The sequence below is a fragment of the Oryctolagus cuniculus genome, chromosome 8, assembly GCF_964237555.1.
Source record: "Oryctolagus cuniculus chromosome 8, mOryCun1.1, whole genome shotgun sequence".
NCBI classification, from domain to species: Eukaryota; Metazoa; Chordata; class Mammalia; order Lagomorpha; family Leporidae; genus Oryctolagus; species Oryctolagus cuniculus.
In genome coordinates, this window is record NC_091439.1 from 13,002,950 (window position 1) to 13,023,086 (window position 20,137).

Here is a 20,137-nt window from a genome sequence, read left to right on the forward strand (position 1 = left end):
GAAATTAGCTCAATCTTTTTGTAAGACAATCTGGCAATATGTAACAGAAATTACAAAATTGTCCCTGCCCTTTGAATTATTAATCTGACTTTGGGGAAAATGTCCCAGGAAACAACTCAAAAATTTGTTTAAAAATGTTCACACCAATGATATTTTCCAATAATGAAAAATAAAAATAGTATCAACCTTGTTATGAGTAAAATAATAATTAAAATGTTATATCAACATATAATATAACTATGGAAAATAAACACTAAATGAATTATATAATTGCATGCAAATATATACATGAAATAATGTAAGTTGAAAACACATATACTAAAGCAGGCATTGAATCTATAAGTTGAGATGTCCATATCCCTTGCTGGAATTCCTGGGTTCGATTCCAGCTCTTGACTCTAGCTTCCCACCAATCCAGATCCTGGGAGGCAGCAGTGATGGCTCATGTCTGTCACCCACATGGAAGACCTGGATTGCATTCCTGGGTCCTGGCTCTGGCTCCAGCCCAGCCCCTGCCACTTCAGGCATTTCGGGAATGAACCAGTAGATGGTAGCATGTGCTCTCGTTCTCTCTCTTGCTATCTTTTTCTCTCTGCCTCTCTAACAAAAATAATTTTCTTAAAAGGTAAATGTATACATGCTTAGAAGTGAGTCTGAAGAAATATAAATGATATTTTAAAGTTAATTCATTATTTCCTATAAATTGACCAAATTTTCTAAGAAAAATAAAAGAATAATTTTGTAATAATACCAAATGAAAGGACCCACTCATTTAAAAGCAGTAATTGGAAATCTCTTAAATCTCAGAAACTCCTAAATATATACATATAAATACACATATATTTATGCAATATACACATGCAAATATTACATATCTAAATGTATATAACATACAGCAAAACTCTACATGATCACAAATTATATTTTTCTCATGAATTAATCTTAATTTATATTACTCTTTCCAGTGCATTCCTTTACAAACAGATCTACTTTTTGTGCTGTAATTAAACCTTAAAAACAGAACCAAGATTTTCATACAGAATGCAAACTACTTAAACAGCTTTTAAAGTGAAGCACCTTTACCCTGCTCCTTTACACTGCCTTCTGGGTTAATGGGCAGAGAAACAATTAACCGTCAGCTATAGAAGGTCTGTTGATCTTCTGGAACGGAACAGAGTAAGACCACTTTCAGCATTTCCAGCCTTGGCCCGGTGTTTTACTGCCTGGAAGACGGGTGTGTTAAAACCAAGGCTTCTGAGTCATGGAATACACAATGCTCCGCAAGGTGCTGACTTGCCTGTATTGCCACACATCTTTAACCTCTCTTCTTGGGTGTCAGGCCCTCCCAGACTACCTCCTTTTCCCTTGCAGGAGGATACACCCAGGGTGTAGCTTTTACAAGTAGGCTGTGGGGCCCACACCCTGGGATTGGTTCCCACCCTGGGAGGGAATTCTTAAGAAGCTTCTTGGCTAGAACACAACTTTTTTTTTTTTTTTTTTTTTTTTGACAGGCAGAGTGGATAGTGAGAGAGAGAGAGACAGAGAGAAAGGTCTTCCTTTTGCCGTTGGTTCACCCTCCAATGGCCGCCACAGCTGGCGCGCTGCGGCCAGCATACCATGCTGATCCGAAGGCAGGAGCCAGAAGCTTCTCCTGGTCTCCCATGGGGTGCAGGGCCCAAGGACTTGGGCCATCATCCATTGCCTTCCTGGGCCACAGCAGAGAGCTGGCCTGGAAGAGGGGCAACTGGGACAGAATCTAGCGCCCCGACTGGGACTAGAACCTGGTATACCGGTGCCGCTAGGTGGAGGATTAGCCTATTGAGCCGCAGCGCCGGCCTAGAACACAACTTGCACTGAAATGCCAACAAACTCTATCCTGAGGGCCCCAAGGTTGCTGCCCAAGTGGTATCATCGTTCTTTGCAATTCTATAGGCTGATTCCTGATATGACGTAGACTTTTCCTTATTTTTGGCTTTAATGTCCTCTCCTCCCATCAAACTCCAATATTTCTATGTCCCTGATTTCGTCTGCTGCCTAGTTTTACCTACTTACCAACTCTGACACTCCAGTCCCATGGAGATCACGATTCCTGAGACACTCACTGTGGCTTCCTTAGGTCTGGCTCACTCCTAGGATGACCCATTTTCTTATACTCTCAACCTTGCCTCAGATTTCCCTGCCCTGTCATCTCAGCTACATACTTTTAATCTCAGAGATTCAGTTCAGGGGAAAAATACAATTAACAGAGCTGGAGGGATCCCAGTGGATAAAACACTGAAAGTAAGAAAATACACTGTGCAAATATTTCCTATACAAACCAAGTTCACTTTGTAAGGCTGAAAATACCATTTAATAAGCCAAGCAACATGTGATAAAGCCTATACTAGTGAATTAAGTAAACCAATTGAGATCAGAAATAGCAATTTAAAATGTTTTGTTAACTATACAATATAAATCAGGTCTAGGGGACAGCGCTGTGGTGCAGCAGGTTAATGCCCTGGCCTGAAGCGGCACATGGGCACCTATTCGAGACCCGGCTGCTCTATTTCCAATCCAGCTCTCTGCTATGGCCTGGGAAAACAGAAGATGGTTCAAGTCCTTGGACCCCTGCACTCACGTGGGAGACCAGGAAGAAGCTCCTGGCTCCTGGCTTCGGATCAGTGCAGCTCTGGCCATTGCAGCCAACTGGGGAGTGAATCATCAGATGGAAGACCTCTCTCTCACTCTCTCTCTCTGCTTCTCTCTCTCTGTGTAACTATGACTCTCAAATAAATAAATCTTTTTTAAAAAATCAGGTATTTTGATACCCACCTTGTACTAACTGACAGTTTCTTCCCCAAAATTGTGCTTTAAAATCCCAGTACTATCAGCCCTTTTGGGTTTTCCCTCTCTTGGAACCCTCCCTCCAGGCCACTCTGGCTGGAAGTCTGACTTAAATAAATCTTGCTTTTAAATACAACAACAACATATTATAGCTAGGCATTTGTTGACCCACAATCTTTCACAAATACAGGCTAGTATATATGAGGTTTATGTGCAAATCATGAGCTTGAATAACATACATATCCACATGTGAATTACTGCAATTCTAAAAAGAAACAAAAAAATCAACAGTATGAATAATGGTGTTCAAATTACCACCTAATCAATATCTAAATTTAACCTAACTTGAAAGCCATGTGACCTATGAGGATTATTAGGGCTAACCAAGATGAACAAACAGTACATTTTTTTTCACTAAGGAGTATCAGATACCCCATCCTTAATCCCTGTCCTTAATGATGGTACCTCTCAGTTAGTGATAATGAACCTGATTTTCAAGTAGTTACAAATTCTAAATCAGAAGCTCAAACATTTTCAGAATTAAACATCTACATGAACCACATAACTGTACCTAAAGCTACCCCTCACGACAAACACAAGTGTTTCTCTGTTGGGAGATTAGCTTCAATTCCTTCTTATTATGGTTCTAGATTTTATTACATATACATATTAACAGGTGATTGATTATGTAACTTGTTAGAGCCTAGTTATTTCAAGAAAGTCACATGAGAAAAACTCATACCTACAAATCCTTTGGAATGCTAATTTAAAGTGGAACTATGAAAAAGAACTAAGTTACTAAGCAACATTTTCCATCACATAGAAGGACAGGATTTAGTGGTCTTAACCCAAACTCCACTTAATGTACCAAATAATCACAACAAAATTAAGTTTCCATCCAGTCTTTGTTCATTAACTTAATAGCTGTGTCTTTCAGTATGAGGCAGTCCTTGCACACTGATCTCCACAGGGCTGCAGACCTTTACCAAGTCATTTCTTTTTATATTAAAATAACAAACTTATAACATGCAGTGTGCACTTGCACCAGTTGTTCCATGGTGGCTCCAGTCCTGAGCTCCAGGGGCTTCTCTAACTCTTAAATTAAACAACATAAAACAGGAGCTACAGAAAGGACTTAAGAGTAATGACAAATGTAATAATGTTTCATGGTACATTAATTTCAACCACAGCCAAAATCCGACTTATCAATGAGCATGCATGCAGTTGGAGAGCTGCTAACCTTTCCACAAGTTCAACCACTTTAGAGTCTGATAGAAGCACACGCTAACACCTCCATCCTCTATCCTACAAAGTATAGCTTTTATTTTAACTGTTAACAAACACTGATTTACTGAGATATCCATAAGATTATCAAGGCTCTCTAATACTTTCCAACTTTCCCTTTTTTTTATTTTTTTTTTTATTTTTGACAGGCAGAGTGGACAGTGAGAGAGAGAGAGAGAGAGAGAAAGGTCTTCCTTTTGCCGTTGGTTCACCCTCCAATGGCTGCTGCGGCCGGCGCACCACACCTATCCAAAGGCAGGAGCCAGGTGCTTCTCCTGGTCTCCCATGGGGTGCAGGGCCCAAGCACTTGGGCCATCCTCCACTGCCTTCCCGGGCCATAGCAGAGAGCTGGCCTGGAAGAGGGGCAACCGGGACAGAATCCGGCGCCCCGACCAGGACTAGAACCTGGTGTGCGGTGCCGCAAGGTGGAGGATTAGCCTATTGAGCCATGGCGCCGACCTTCCAACTTTTCATTTCTCAAAGACTTTATTTTTCTCCATCACTTAGTATATGACAAGACAAAAGTCAAAAGAGTGAAGATGAACAGAGCAAAGGAACTACACATGTCAAAACCATGTAAAGATCCTCTATACTTCTTTAATAGGTTCAAGCTACTTGGAGTTCACAAGAGCTATACAATATTATCTATCTTTCATTATTGTGGGAAGACATTTGGCTCCATTTTTCCCCATCCACTCCAAGATGAAAAAGATTATTAAGCTCACTGGCTTTTCCTCATCCATCACCATTACTCTATTTCAGTTCTGACATTTTCTTAGACTTAAAAAATGTAAAGCAACTTATTTTTGGAGGCTAAGGATAGTTAAGAACTCTGAGCTGTTAACTAACTGGAAGTAGAGATACAAATGTGCATTTCCAAATGATTTTTTAAAAAACCTATTTCTTCTCTTCTGGCTCTAAGAACAGATAACACTCAGTATTCAGTGCTTGAAAGGAACAAGCAGAGAATGAATAGAGTAAGGTCCATGGGGCTTGGCAAAGTGGCAGTCTACCTGAACAAGTAATTAGCTGGTAGGCCACCTTCTTACCACTTTGTCCTCTTTTCCGCTGAGGAAAAACAAGGATACAACGGCAACAAATAAAAGCATTAATGCACGAGATTAAAAACTATTCTTATAGACCACAAAAATAAAATACATAACTCTTCCTGATCATTGAATGCAAGTCCAAAGATCATACTAGTAGCAAATTATACAACATTTTAGAATTTTTATATGTTCAAAGCTGCTTCTTAATTTGCCTAGGTCTTAAAGTATTTCATATACTTCATATTCAACAGTTTATTGAACATCTATGATATGCCACATTCAGTTCTGGACAGTAGGAATATAGACAAATTACAGTCTCTGATCTTGAAGAGCTTGCAATGAGGTTGGGAAGAAGACGCTGCATAGGTACATTTAATTTTAATACTAGATGGTTGGTGTAACAGTGCATGCTCAGAGTTGGAGCATGAAGGAGAAATGAAATGTTCCAAGAGGAAATGATGTTCCAAATGAGTGTTACGGCAGAGGCATTTAACCAGGGAGAGGAATATTCCAGGCAGGAGGAAAAGCAAATGCGTACGGCACAACAGTGGCATGAAACAGCATGATGGATGCTTGCCCGGGGGTGGGATGACTAGGAACGGTAAGAAACTTTCTGGAGACTAAATGAGAAGCAGGGAGTAACAGAAGCCAAGACATACAGCATTTTATGTGCCATCCTGGCCTGTAGGTGTCCAGACGCTGCCAAAGTCAGCCTAGACGAATGACGAAAGGACCCAGACAGATCTGGGTTTTCGATACATTGGTCTGGCAACTAAAGGTGCAAAACAACATCACAGAAGCACAGGCCAGGGTCTACTTCTATAGTAATGGCATTATTCCTGAACATCTGCCTGTTCTAGACCTATTGTGGGGATGCCATGACAGCAATGGACTCAGGGAACAGTTTGGAAATTCAAGAACACCACCGGAACATAAAGGTCTCTCCTCTGACTAGTCCTTTGAATCACGGCCTGCCTGCCTTGAATGATGGTTGGCTGTATAACTAGTTTCCCCTCAACAGACTGGTTTAAGTAGGTAAATGGGTATGCTCCCCAGCAGTGTTTGAAACAAGCTCTGGAACAGATCTACTAATAAACAGTAGAATAGGACCTGTCAAAACCATGTTAATTACACTGAACCCTTGCTGCAGTATTCTAACAAAGAACTCAGGATACCACATAATTTCATTGCCTTCATTTTTCCCAATTTAACATATAAAAAAGCACTGTACCAGGCAGCTAATGAGACACTTCAGTAAATAAAATGTTGTCATCCAGTTTTGTCAATGCCACTTTCTTACCAGTCTTACAGACTTTTTTGGGTTGCCTCGGGGGAACCCAGAGGCTACAGTCACAGGAGTCACAGGAATTTATGTCAGATTTTAGCTCACTTTACAGCCCTCAGCAACTGCTCTTCATCCATCCCCAGCCAGAACAACTCACAGAAAGGAGCTAATATACAAAACTCCAAAACAATGAAAAAATGGTATTTTTTTCTTATCAATGAAAGTTCTCATTCCTTACCACACACATCGCCCCACATCTCTGCCTTTCTCTGATTTTTTTTTCTTGGCCTTACCTTTTTTTCAACAACCAAAATAAAACCAAACTGCATTTGTTTCCAATATTTCATTCCTGAAATGCTCTCTTCCTCTGTCATCAAAACTTTCTTTTTGCACAGCCAGGCTAGGCCAAGTCTCACTCTGCTTGTTTCCCAGGCTATTTCCATCCATAACAGTCCTTTCTCTTGACTTAATTCTTGTGATTATTATTATACTGTTTCCAATAACATATCTTACACTGTCATCTGAATTTGCTTATACTTTTTTTTTTTTTTTTTTTTTTTTTGACAGGCAGAGTGGACAGAGAGAGAGAGAGAGACAGAGAGAAAGGTCTTCCTTTTGCTGTTGGTTCACCCTCCAATGGCCGCCACGGCTGGCGCGCTGCGGCCGGCGCACCACGCTGATCCGAAGCCAGGAGCCAGGTGCTTCTCCTGGTCTCCCATGCGGGTGCAGGGCCCAAGGACCTGGGCCATCCTCCACTGCACTCCCGGGCCATAGCAGAGAGCTGGCCTGGAAGAGGGGCAACCGGGACAGAATCCAGCGCCCCGACCAGGACTAGAACACGGTGTGCCAGCGCCGTAGGCGGAGGATTAGCCTACTGAGCCACAGCGCCGGCCAACTTATACATTCTTTAAAAGCCCAGACCAAAGCTTATGCATACTTAAAAGTCCCACCCGTGACACATACAGCAACATACCTGGAGTGTGGACTCAGGAAGTCTCCACTGAACAATAACCACTTTGACACCCACCTGGATTTCTCAACCAATATTTTCATTCATACAGATAACAGAAAGGCCCTCAAAAGCCTCTGTAGACAGAACCTGTGGGCACTTTCCAGATTCAGTTAAAAGAAAGTCAAGCCTAAGGGGGTGAAGGGGGAAGCTGTGGCTGAGCCAAGAGAAAACCAGAGTGTCCCTGCCTTACAAAATTAAATGTGTAATGGCTAAGCACCATTCTATCAACCTGATTCTCACCCTCAACTCAATGCTGTTGTGCACTAAGAGGCAGGTGCTATTATAACTGCACTGTTTCAAATAATCCAAAATCTCTGATAATGCTCAAGTCATTCCTCTGGGATTTGGAAATGAGTAGCATGATTTGGAGATTAATGCGTACTCTTTCAACAATGTGAAAAAGCACCGATACATTTCTGAATTAGGATACTGTAAATGACTCTCTCACTGCTTTGAAGAAAGCTTGCCTGAGATGCAATTTGTCAGGGTAGATGATCCATCTATATATAATCAAGACACTGACACTGTATCAAGTCTTGGAAAAGTGGGACAGAATACTACACAGATTACATCATATTTACCCCTGAAGGGATGATGATAATCAAAGATATTACACATAGACAAATAAACAAAATGCAGCCTAGAGCAAAGATTATATATTATAATAACAGATTTCATCGGACAAAAGAAATAACTGGAGCTGAAAATGTTCTCAGTTAAAACATCTCGGATGGATGGCAGGGGTTGGGGGTGAGTACCTGTGTTGTGGCACAGCAGATAAAGTTGCTGCTTGTGATGCCACCAATCCATATGGGCACCAGTTCATGTCCCAGCTGCTCCATTTCCAATTCAGCTCCATGCTAATGCACTTGGTAAAACAGCAGATGGTGATCCAAGTACCTGGGCCCCTCCTACCCACACGGGAGCCTCAGAAGAAGCTCCTGGCTCCTGACTTTGACCTGGCCCAGTACTGGCTGTTGTGGCTATTTGGGGAGTGAACCAGGGAATGGAAGATGTCTCCCTCCCTGTCTCTTCCTTTAACTCCAACTTTAAAAATATAAATAAAATTAAAAAAAAAAAAACCTCAAGGCCAGCATTATGGCAACAGGTTAAGCCACTGTCTGCGATGCCAGCATTCCATATAAGTGCCAGTTCAAGTCCTAGGTGCTCCACTTCTGACCCAGATCCCTGCCAATGTGTCTGGGAAGGCAACAGAATATGGCCCAAGTGCTTTGGCCCCTGCCACCCATGTGAGAGGCAGGATGGAGTTCCAGGCTCCTGGCTTCAGCCTAACCCAGCCCCAGCTGATGCAGCCATCTGGGGAGTAAAATAGTGGATAGAAGATCTTGCACATGCTCTCTCACTCTCACTCTCCCCTTCTAACTCTGCATTCCAAACAAAATAAATCTTTTTTAAAAACTGTGTGATTATGAATTCTTAGCAGATTAAAAAATGAGCACAGGCCGGCGCCGCGGCTCACTAGGCTAATCCTCCGCCTAGCAGCGCCGGCACACCAGGTTCTAGTCCCGGTCGGGGCGCCGGATTCTGTCCCGGTTGCCCCTCTTCCAGGCCAGCTCTCTGCTGTGGCTAGGGAGTGCAGTGGAAGATGGCCCAAGTGCTTGGGCCCTGCACCCCATGGGAGACCAGGAAAAGCACCTGGCTCCTGGCTCCTGGCATCGGATCAGCGCGGTGCGCCGGCCGCAGCTTGCCGGCCGCGGCGGCCATTGGAGGGTGAACCAACGGCAAAAGGAAGACCTTTCTCTCTGTCTCTCTCTCTCACTGTCCACTCTGCCTGTAAAAAAAAAAAAAAAAAAAAAAAAAAAAGAGCACAGGAGCTGGCACTGTGGTGCAGAGGGTTGACACCCTGGCCTAAAGCACCGGCATCCCATATGGGCACCGATTCTAGTCCCGGCTGCTCCTCTTCCAATCCAGCTCTCTGCTATGGCCTGGGAAAGCAGTTGAAGATGGCCCAACTCCTTGGGCCCCTGCACCCCAGTGGGAGACCCGGAAGAAGCTCCTGGCTCCTGATCGGTGCAGCTCTGGCTATTACGGCCATCTAGGGAGTGATCCATCGGATGGAAGACCTCTCTCTCCGTCTCTACCTCTCTCTGTAATTCTTTCAAATATAAAAAAAAAAAAAATGAGCACAAATTACCAAATTAGTAACCATACATGTACTAGTATACAAATATATTATATACATTACAAACACACAATACAAAATTTTAAAAGGCAGAAAAGAAATAGGCCCAGTCTTCCCACACCCAGTAGGCTACTAGGCAAATCCCTAAGGGTTCATGACCCCCACTTTGGAGCCACAGCTTTAAAATACTTAAAAAAGTACAAAGACAAAGGTAATTAATTACCTGAAAAACTCCTGAATTACTTTCTTTCCCTTACTAATGCAGATGTGCCCTTAATTTCATAGCAAATCCATTAAAATTCTAACAGTAAAAAGTCAGAGAATAGGAAATACACACACACACACACACAAATCTTGGGAACTTTACACCAGATGGTGGCAAGAAGCTACAAACTGTAAACAATCCAGAAGCAAAATTGATGTCATTCCTTTTTGATGTAAACTGTGTCCCCTATAATTGCTATGATATACAGGCTCAGTACTTTAACCCATGTGCTCTTTATGGCCACAGGAAGAACTGGGTAGTCATTAAAAAACTGTCACATAAATAGCCACTTACCAGCTCACCTAGGGAGTGCAATGTTGGACAAATAGTAAAAAAATGCCAACTTTGCTCATTTTACTGCTTGTAAACTCCCTGAGGAAAGAGGAGGACTGGTGAATTTTCTGAACATTCAACTCTTAATTGCCACACAACCCTGCTTGTGTGGCAAGCAGATCAGAGAAAAGTCACAGAGAAGTCAAGATGAATCATTTTAAAAAAAACTTTTATAACTAATTTTGTAATAAAGAAGACATACATTCAGGTACAGCCAGGCATCTCCTCTCCTTTAATCACCCAAGGATCAACAGCTCAAAAATGGTAGAGCACTTAGGTCAAATACATAGGTGCCACAATCTCATGAGGACAATGGCTAAGTACTGGCTTTGCAACTCACTGCTGATATAACCTCAAGCAATGCATTTACCTTCAGTAGTTTTTCCATCCCATCATCTGTAAAATGAGGAGGCTAATATTAACTATCTTACAGGTTTCTGGAGAAGACTGAAAGACACAAGGCATTTGAAGTACTCATCACAGTACTTGGCAAATGTTTAATAAATGTGTATTTCAGTATTATTAGAGCTTGAGGACTAGATGGAAAGCAGCAGGGAAGAAGGAAAGCAAGAGAATGTAATTATGGTCAAGTGTATCATGAAGGGATGTGAAAGTCACTTCAAGGAACAACTGCTGTTCTGCTAAAAATATCTGAGGAACCAACATGTTTCCTAATTGCTTTCGTGAAAACCATAGTTTTAACCAGATACTTATTCTAGGAAAGTAAGGAGAGAAAGCTGCTTTTCTTCCTATCTGAAAGGGTTTTCCTTCCCCTAGTTTCAGGAAACAAAGTTACCTGTCTTAGAGATAGGAAACCCTGGTTCAGTGTGATGGAGGTCCCTGGGGCTAGGGACACCAGCAGAGAAAGTAGAACTCATACATTACCTGTGCCCAGTGGTTTTTAAATACAATCATGCATGTTTCTGGGTCAACTCCCTGCAGGCTCATAGCCTGCTGGAGTTTGCTTTCTGTAGAAACCGATGACATCATAGACCATCAATGCTTTTAAGTCATATTTAATTTTCATGAAAATTTTGTAAGTAGTCACTAACTTTCAGGAATCATATTAGAAATGTAACTTCTTCAACATTTCATTGTCACCTTCTGAAACCTGTAATGACAATAAGGAAAAAGTGCAACTCATTATGATCACATATTAAATAGGACACTATTCAATTTAAATCACAGCATAGACAGTCTCAAAATCCAATACAAAAACAAATCTACGGAACAACTATTTAAACTCAATCAAAAGGCTTTTCTCTCTTATCTTGCTACTTAAAATATAAAGTAATGATGCTATCTAAGCTACATGCATAATTTACATAATTACTGGATTTCTTCTCTCCAGTATAACGAACCACAACCCCCCCAAATTACTATTCAAAATCACTCTGATCATACAAGAAATTATGATATCAATGTTAGTGGAATTTAAAAGCACCTAGCATTGAAAAATCACGTGTTAATAGTGACAGAAATAAATGGCTTGATTCAACTTGGAAGAGTTATAAAACACTGCCCAGACTACTGCACCCAATATGATTGAATATTTTTTCTAATCAATGACTGTCACAATGAAACTGAAAGCATTCTCAGTCATTCTGTAGCTGTAAACTAGATGAAGGTTTCCAGCTTCTCTAAAAAAAAAAATCACAAAATTCCCAGTAACTTTGACAAATCAGAGATAGAAGTGATCCGTCAAAAACAACAGATGGCTTATTAGGTAGGTATGAATGAATACAAGGGAACACACTTACAAATGGAAAATCAATTATGTGGATAAAATATGAAGAAATCCTTACTACAACAGAGTCAGTAGAGGGGGAAAGATATTGAGATCAAGGAATATACAGGGGATGGTCCTGTGGCGTACCAGGTAAGGCCACTGCCTGCAGTGCCGGCATCCCATATGGGCACCGGTTCGAGACCCAACTGCTCCACTTCCAATCCAGCTTTCTGTTATGGCCTGGGAAAGCAGTAGAGGATGGCCCAAGTCCTTGGGCCCCTGTACCCACATGGAAAGACCCAGAGGAAGCTCTTGGCTCTCGCTTTGGATCGGTGCAGCTCCAGCAGTTGAACCAACTGGGGAATGAACCAGCAGATGCAGACCTCTCTCTCTCTCTCCCTCTGACGCTCCTTCTCTGTGTTAACTCTGACTTTCAAATAAATAAATAAATCTTTTTTTTTCTAAAAAAAAAAAAAAAGAGTATACAATGATCCAATTGTGTGGTGATAACTCGGTGAAAAAAAAAAAAAAGGCAGTGTAATCTTTGGTATTATCTCACCAGTTAGACCAGCCTATGAAAGTACTAGGTACATCTCAAAATAAATGTTTTGGTAGTGTACAGACTGGAAAGAGTTCTGAAGTAAGTAATTACAATCAGCAGAGCACTGGAAAGCAGACTCCATGATAAAAGTTTAGACTTGTAGTGCCAAAGAACGAAAAAAAGCCATCTGTTCTGAACACAGTAACATGAAGGGTATTACAAGGAGAACACTAATCAGCTGTTCCTCTCTACAAACAATAGAATGTGAGAAAGGGGGAATAAGCTGATGACTCAGGATAGACTTATGGATTAAGTTCTTTGTGAGGAGAATTAAACACTGGAAAATACTTTTTCATGACATAAGAAAACTTCCAAGAATTAATAATTCTGAGGAAAGAAACATTTTTAAGAACTGAGGATGATTAAGGAATGCAGAAAGTACAGCCTACTAGGAACACAATGCAAATCACATAGGTGGGGGCCGGTGCTATGGCATAGCAGACTAAGTCTACGCCTGCAGCACTGGCATCCCGTATGGGTGCTGGTTCTAGTTCCGGTTGGTCCTCTTCCACTCCAGCTCTTTGTTATGGCCTGGGAAAGCAACAGAAGATGGTCCAAGTACTTGGGCCCCTGCAATCAGGTGGGAGACCTGGAAGAAGCTCCAGGCTGCAGGCTTCAGATGGGCCGGTACAGCCATCTGGGAAGTGAACCAATGGATGGAAAGCCTTTCTCTCTGTCTCTCCCTCTCTATCTATAACTCTCTCTTAAATAAATAGTTTTTTTTTTTTTAAATCACATGGTTGGGGAAAACAGCTCAATAGCTTATATCTATCTCCTCATAACTGTATTATTAGAATTATTATCTCTCATAATTATATTATTAGAACTGGTGAATTCCCCAACCTATAATTCCCAAAAATACAAAGTTCTTGTCTTCAACAGACATGGTTCACCAATAACCACGGCCCATAGCCACTGAGAAGTATATTTTTGGGGGCCCTTCTGGTATTTTAAATCTCAGGAATGGCCAGCCCACACATGCAAAGTATGTGTTTTCCACTAGCCACACTGCCACCACCTCCTAGGATTTTACAGCTAGTTACCCCCAGCTGTCTGGTTCATCTGGCTAGCCTTGTTAAAACACAGCAGAATGAAACAAGATTTTGAATCAATTGCCTCACTGTCCTAAGCACTGTATTTCAGTGAAGATACCAAGGCCTTTTATTCAGAGTATAATCGTCATTCAAGTGAAAATAAAGAGGAAAATCAAAGTGTTTTGGTTTATCCCAGAGGTTGAAAAACTGAAAGACTTCTTGATATTCTTTCTAGCTCCAGGATTCTAAGATTCATCAAAGGAATGAGAGGAACATACACATGTCAATTGCCTCTAAATCCAAAATAGAAACATATGCTAAGATTCTTTAAGTTAGTTCTCAAAAGAACCTTACTTGCAATCTTTTCAGAGATGTGAGACTGCTGTACAGATAGGAGTCAGCCAATGTCATAGACTTACTACTTATTTATTTATTTATTTATTTATTTATTTTAATTTTTTGACAGGCAGAGTGGACAGTGAGAGAGAGACACAGAGAGAAAGGTCTTCTTTGCCGTTAGTTCACCCTCCAAAGGCCTCCACGGCCCGCACACTATGGCCGGTGCACCGCGCTGATCCGATGGCAGGAGCCAGGTGCTTCTCCTGGTCTCCCATGGGGTGCAGGGCCCAAGCACTTGGGCCACCCTCCATTGCACTCCCTGGCCACAGCAGAGAGCTGGCCTGGAAGAGGGGCAACCGGGACAGAATCCGGCGCCCCGACCGGGACTAGAACCCAGTGTGCCTGCCCCGCAAGGCGGAGGATTAGCCTAGTGAGCCGTGGCGCCGGCTCCTTACTACTTACTTTTGATGGAAAAAATGAAGATCTCTGAGCTCCAATTGTTTTTTCTAGGAATCCATATATTCCTTTCTGATGGCAATACTCCCTGGTCCTATTCACTTTAGGAACCTACATCATTTCTTTTTTGTTTTTCTAAAGATTTATTTTATTTATTTGAAAGTCAAAGTTACACAGAGAGAGGAGAGGCAGAGAGAGAAAAAGGGGTGGGGGGGACCTCCATCCGAAGGTTCACTCCCCAGTTGGCCACAACGGCGAGAGCTGCGCTGATTTGAAGCCAGGAGCCAGGAGCTTCTTCCAGGTCTCCCACGCGGGTGCAGGGGCCCAAGGAGTTGGGCCATCTTCTACTGCTTTCCCAGGCCATAGCAAAGAGCTGGATCGGAAGAGGGGCAGCCAGGACTTGAACCAGCGCCCATGTGGGATAATGGCGCTTCAGGCCAGGGCGTTAACCCGCTGCACCACAGTGCTCCCCACCCTGCAACCCCTCCCCCAAGAATCTACATCTTTTCTAAGAAAAGTGTATCCCACTTGGTTTGTGGTTTTCTAATCATACATCTGAGACAGATGCTGGAAGAATCAATGTGTCATGACCACAGAAACTGCAATAGAAAGAAAACTTGAGAGGAAAAGGATGATGAGGCAAGTCAAACACAGTAAGTCTGAGAAGGCAAAACTATGCCAGAAGATTCTAAAAATGAGAACACTGCCTAACACAAAGACCAGAAAGTTCAATGTTTCTACTCTTTCTCTTTTTCCCATGTTAGATATTAAAACACTGGCAATATAAAACAAAGAGGAGGCAGGCATTTGGCCTAGAAGTTAAGACGCCTGCATCACAAAATGGCTGGTCAATTCCTGGCTCCAGCTTGTGACTCCAGCTTCCTACTAATACAGACCCTGAGAGGCAGCAGGGATGCCTCAAGTAATTGGGTTCCTGACACCACAAAGTAGACCTAGGTTGCGTTCCTGGTTCTTGACTTCATCCTAGCCCAGTCCCAACCACTGTGGACATTTGAGAAGCAAATCAGCAAATGGTAGCATTTTCTTTCTCTAATAAATAATTAATTCTTAACAGTGACTTGATCAGCTCTTGTCCTGACTGTTCATGTACAATGTAAAATTTTATCCATTTTAGTATTTTTTTGGTTCTAGTACCATTGGTTGAACTCTGTAATTAACACTCAATTATTCTTAGGTGTTTAAATTTAACTGAAAAGTGATCCCTGTTAGGAATTTGGAAAACATTATGTGAGTGAAATAAGCCAATCCCAAATACCACATGTTCTCCCTGATAGGTGACAACTAACTGAGCACCAAAAAGGAAACCTGTTAAAGTGAAATGAACACTATGAGAAACGGCGACTTGATCAGCCCTTGCCCTGACTGTTGATGAACAACTTAATACGTTATCCCTCTTAGTATTTTTTTTGTTTGTTCTACTTAATACTTTTGGTTGAATACTGTAATCAATACACAATTCTTCTTAAGTGCTGAAACTTAACTGAAAAGTGATCGCTGTTAAATATAAGAGTGGGAATGAGAGAGGGAAGAGATGTGCAATTCAGGACATGCTCAAGCTGACTTACCTCAAACGGTAGAGTTAGAAACATACCAGGGGATTCCAATTCAATCCCATCAAGGTGGCATGTACCAATGCCATCTCACTAGTCCCAGTGATCAATTTCTGTTCACAACTGATCATAATGATAGGACTAAGAACCAAAGGGATCACATAAACAAGAATAGCGTCTGCAAATACTAGCTGATAGAATAAAAAAAGGGAGAGAACGATCCAACATGGGAAGTGAGATACACAGCAGACCCATAGAATGGCAGATGTCCTAAACAGCACTCTGGCCTCAGAATCAGCCCTTAAGACATGCGGATCCAGCTGAAAATCCCATGAGAGTATTTTAGGCATGGAAAGCCAAGACACTCTGGGGAAAAAAAAAAAAACTAAATGAAAGATCTCCGCGAGTGAGATCCCAGTGGAAAGAATGGGTCATCAAAGAAGGAGGTACCTTTCTCTGAAGGGAGGAGAGAACTTCCACTTTTGACTACGACCTTGTCTAAATATGATCAGAGTCGGTGAACTCAGGGGGCTTCCATAGCCTTGGCAGCTCATGACAAGAGCCTAGGGTGATTACTGATGCCATAAACAAGAGTGTCAATTTGTTAAGTCAACAACAGGAGTCACTATGCACTTACTCCTCATGTAGGATCTCTGTCCTTAGTGTGCTGTACATTGAGATTTAATGCTATAACTAGTACTCAAACAGTATTTTTCACTTTATGTTTCTGTGTGGGAGCAAACTGTTGAAATCTTTACTTAATGTATGCTAAACTGATCTCCCTGATCGGTGACAACTAACCAAACACCAAAAAGGAAATCTGATGAAGTGAAATGGACGCTATGAGAAAAAGTGACTTGATCAGACCTTGTCCTGACTGTTGATGAACAACTTAATACTTTATCCCTCTTAGTATTTTTTTTTTGTTCTACTTAATACTATTGCTTGGACTCTATAAATAACACACAATTATTCTTAGGTGTTTAAAGTTAACTGAAAAGTGATCCCTGTTAAACATAAGAGTGGGAATAAGAGAGGGAAGAGATGTACAATTTGGGACATGCTCAAGCTGACTTGCCCTAAGTGGTGAAGTTAGAAATGTGCCAGGGGGTTCCAATACAATCCTATCAAGGTTTCATGTACCAACGCCATCTCACTAGTCCAAGTGATCAATTTCTGCTCACAATAGATCATAATGATAGGTCTAAGAGTCAAAGGGATCACATAAACAAGACTAGTGTCTGCTAATACTAACTGATAGAATTAAAAAGGGAGAGAATTATCCAACATGGGAAGCAAGATACACAGCAGACTCATAGAATGGCAGATGTCCTAAACAGCACTCTGGCCTCAGAATCAGCCCTTAAGGCATTTGGATCTGGCTGAAGAGCCCATGAGAGTATTTTAGGCATGGAAAGCCAAAACACTCTGGAAAAAAAAAAAAAAAAAAAACACCTAAATGAAAGATCTCTGCAAGTGAGATCCCAGTAGAAAGAATGGGTCATCAAAGAAGGAGGTACCTTTCTCTGAAGGGAGGATAGAACTTCCACTTTGACTATTGCCTTGTTGAAATAAGATCAAACAAAGTCAGCGAGCTCAGGGAGCTTCCATGGCCTTGGCAACTCATGACTAGAGCCTGGAGAGATTGCTGATGCCTTAATCAAGAGTGTCAATTTGTTAAGTCAACAACAGGAATCACTGTGCACTTACTCCTCATGTAAGATCTCTGTCCTTAATGTGTAGTTCCATGTGAATTAATGCTATGACTAGTGCTCAAACAGTAATTTGCACTTTGTGTTCTGTGTGGGGGCAAACTGATGAAATCTTTGCTTAATATATACTAAATTGATCTTCTGTCTATAAAAATAATTGAAAATAAATCCTGATGTGAATGGAATGGGAGAGGGAGATGGGAGGGTTGCAGGTGGGAGGGAAGTTATGGGGGGGGAGAAGCCATTGTAATCCATAAACTGTACTTTGGAAATTTATATTTACTAAATAAAAGTTAAAAAAAAAAAAAAAACACATGTGTAGGGGCTGGTGCTGTGGCATAGTTGGTAAATTCACGACCTTCATTGTTGGCATCCCATATGGGCGCCGGTTCTAGTCCCAGCTGCTCCTCTTTCGATCCAGCTCTCTGCTGTGGCCTGGGAAAACAGTAGAAGATGGCCCAACTCCTTGGGTACCTACACCCATGTGGAAGACCTGCAAGAAGCTCCTGGCTCCTGGCTCCAGATCAGCGCAGTTCCAGCCATTGCGGCCAACTAGGGAGTTAATCAGTGGATGGAAGACCTCTCTCTCTCTCGTTAATCAGTCGATAGAAGACCTCTCTCTCTCTCTTTCTCTCTAGTTAATCAGTGGATAGAAGACCTCTCTCTCTCTGTCTCTACCTCTCTCTGTAACTCTGTCTTTCAAATAAATAAAATCAATCTTTAAAACACATGTGTAACAGCCTGATATTTTAGCACAAATTCCACACTGAAAAGACAGAATTAACCATATTATTTCCAATTACTGACTTTCCACAGTTATACTTTATAATATAAAATATAAAAATATTTTATTCCCATCAATAAGAAAAAAAATTTTCTTAAGTATTGTTGAAAACAGAAATAACTGACATAGAATCACATATATTTTTATTATCCCTTTTTTGAAAGGGCATATACATCTTTTATTTGACTAGGAAAAAGTATAAGCATATGCTCTCACATTAAAAAATTATAAAACATACCACAGATAATCATAAAAGTTTAGATTCTAGTCATCAACAACACATCTTTTTCTGATGTAAAAATTTCTTCAGTCTCATTCCCAGACATTTTATCTAATTTCTGATCCCAGAAAGTTAAAATACTTTAGAAAGGTATAAATGTGTCAAAAATCACATTTTTACTAAAAAAAAAAAAAAGTTATATTTTAATAAATCCCTCTATTTTAACTTGAATTGCAAATATTGTGGCATTTAGTTACATATTATTTCATATCATCCTTCAACTCCTTATCTATTTAAATACAATATCCTCTGAAAATTACTTTCCCAGAGGGAAACAAATGGGATAGCTACCCCAAGGGGAAACAGAACCAAGGGAACATTTTTTTATTTTTTATTAAAGGAAAAGTGGTCGCTTTGCAGGCTTAAGAGAACAGAGCCCTCCAGTGAATGTGTTTAATTTGAAGAGAAAACAAAAATAATTTTGATGGAGCAAAAGAAAATGAGGTTAATAACTCAGGTAGGAGAGCCCTAGTGGTAAAAGAGAAGCAAAGTCTAGGTTTTTCAAACTGAGTTACCAAAATCAGAAGTCACACTGTGAACTTGATGGGAAAACATGGAGGGCCTGCTTTTCACCTTGCCTTCTTCATCCTAACTTGTATGTCCATGGTTGGTTTATGGAAATGTTCAGAGAGTTTAGGTATATTTAAAGCAGGAAACAACAAGTAAAGGCTAAGAGCTTATGGCACAGTTTTCTAAGCTTGGAAATCTAAAAATTTAAAGTCCCAACTCAGGAACTTGAGCTTTGATGAGGAGACAGCCCCTTTACCCTACCTCTCCCAGACTATAGTTCCAGCTCCAAAAAGCCATGGAGATGTAAGTAAAAAAACAAGGTTCTGTATCTAGAACCTGCTTATGTAAGTAATTAGGGCTAAATTATGACTTTTTAGATCTTTTGTAGCTCAAAAGTCATTATTTTACTACTTTACTGTGACTGCTATGCTAATTGGGGATTGCAATCAAATAATCATTAAAGAAGGATAACAGTCATATAAAAGTCTTTATAAGAATTATAGCTGTAAATGAGACTATCTGTATTATTTTTACTATCAAAGCATATATCACTTAGGGAGCCTATTGCACAGGAATCAACCATTTCAAATGTAATTCCTTGGTTGGTTCAGTTTTTTTTTTTTCTTTTTTTCTTTCCTGAGGAACTGCCAATAGAAACTCATTGTTTTAAAATGCATGTTGGAATGTCCTGCATTGGCTGTTACTAAATACATAGAAAGTCTATTACTGTAAATGCACTTATCATGTAAAATTCCATCTAAGGGTGAAGACTCTTCAAATATTGGAAACACCTGGAGAAGCAAACCTTGTGCCCTCAATTATAACTAATAGCAATGGGGGTGGGGAAGGTCACTTGGGGTCAAACTACCTCAGACTACCTCTTTCTTAGAGCCTAATAAAATCCTATTAAACCTAAATCCTCCTTGT

General features: G+C 40.9%; 1 protein-coding gene across 5 annotated transcripts in view; it reads right to left on the minus strand.

The window, feature by feature from the left end:
• The window catches only part of FHIP1A (FHF complex subunit HOOK interacting protein 1A), a 307,224-nt gene that overhangs the window by 107,870 nt on the left and 179,217 nt on the right, over nt 1-20,137 (minus strand). For all 5 annotated transcript variants that reach the window (XM_002716896.5, XM_051819359.2, XM_008267334.4 and 2 more), the window contains one exon: nt 11,080-11,305. In XM_002716896.5, the coding sequence (XP_002716942.1) occupies nt 11,080-11,184 (105 nt within the window). In that variant the 5' untranslated portion in view covers nt 11,185-11,305. The remainder of the gene's footprint in view (nt 1-11,079; nt 11,306-20,137) is intronic.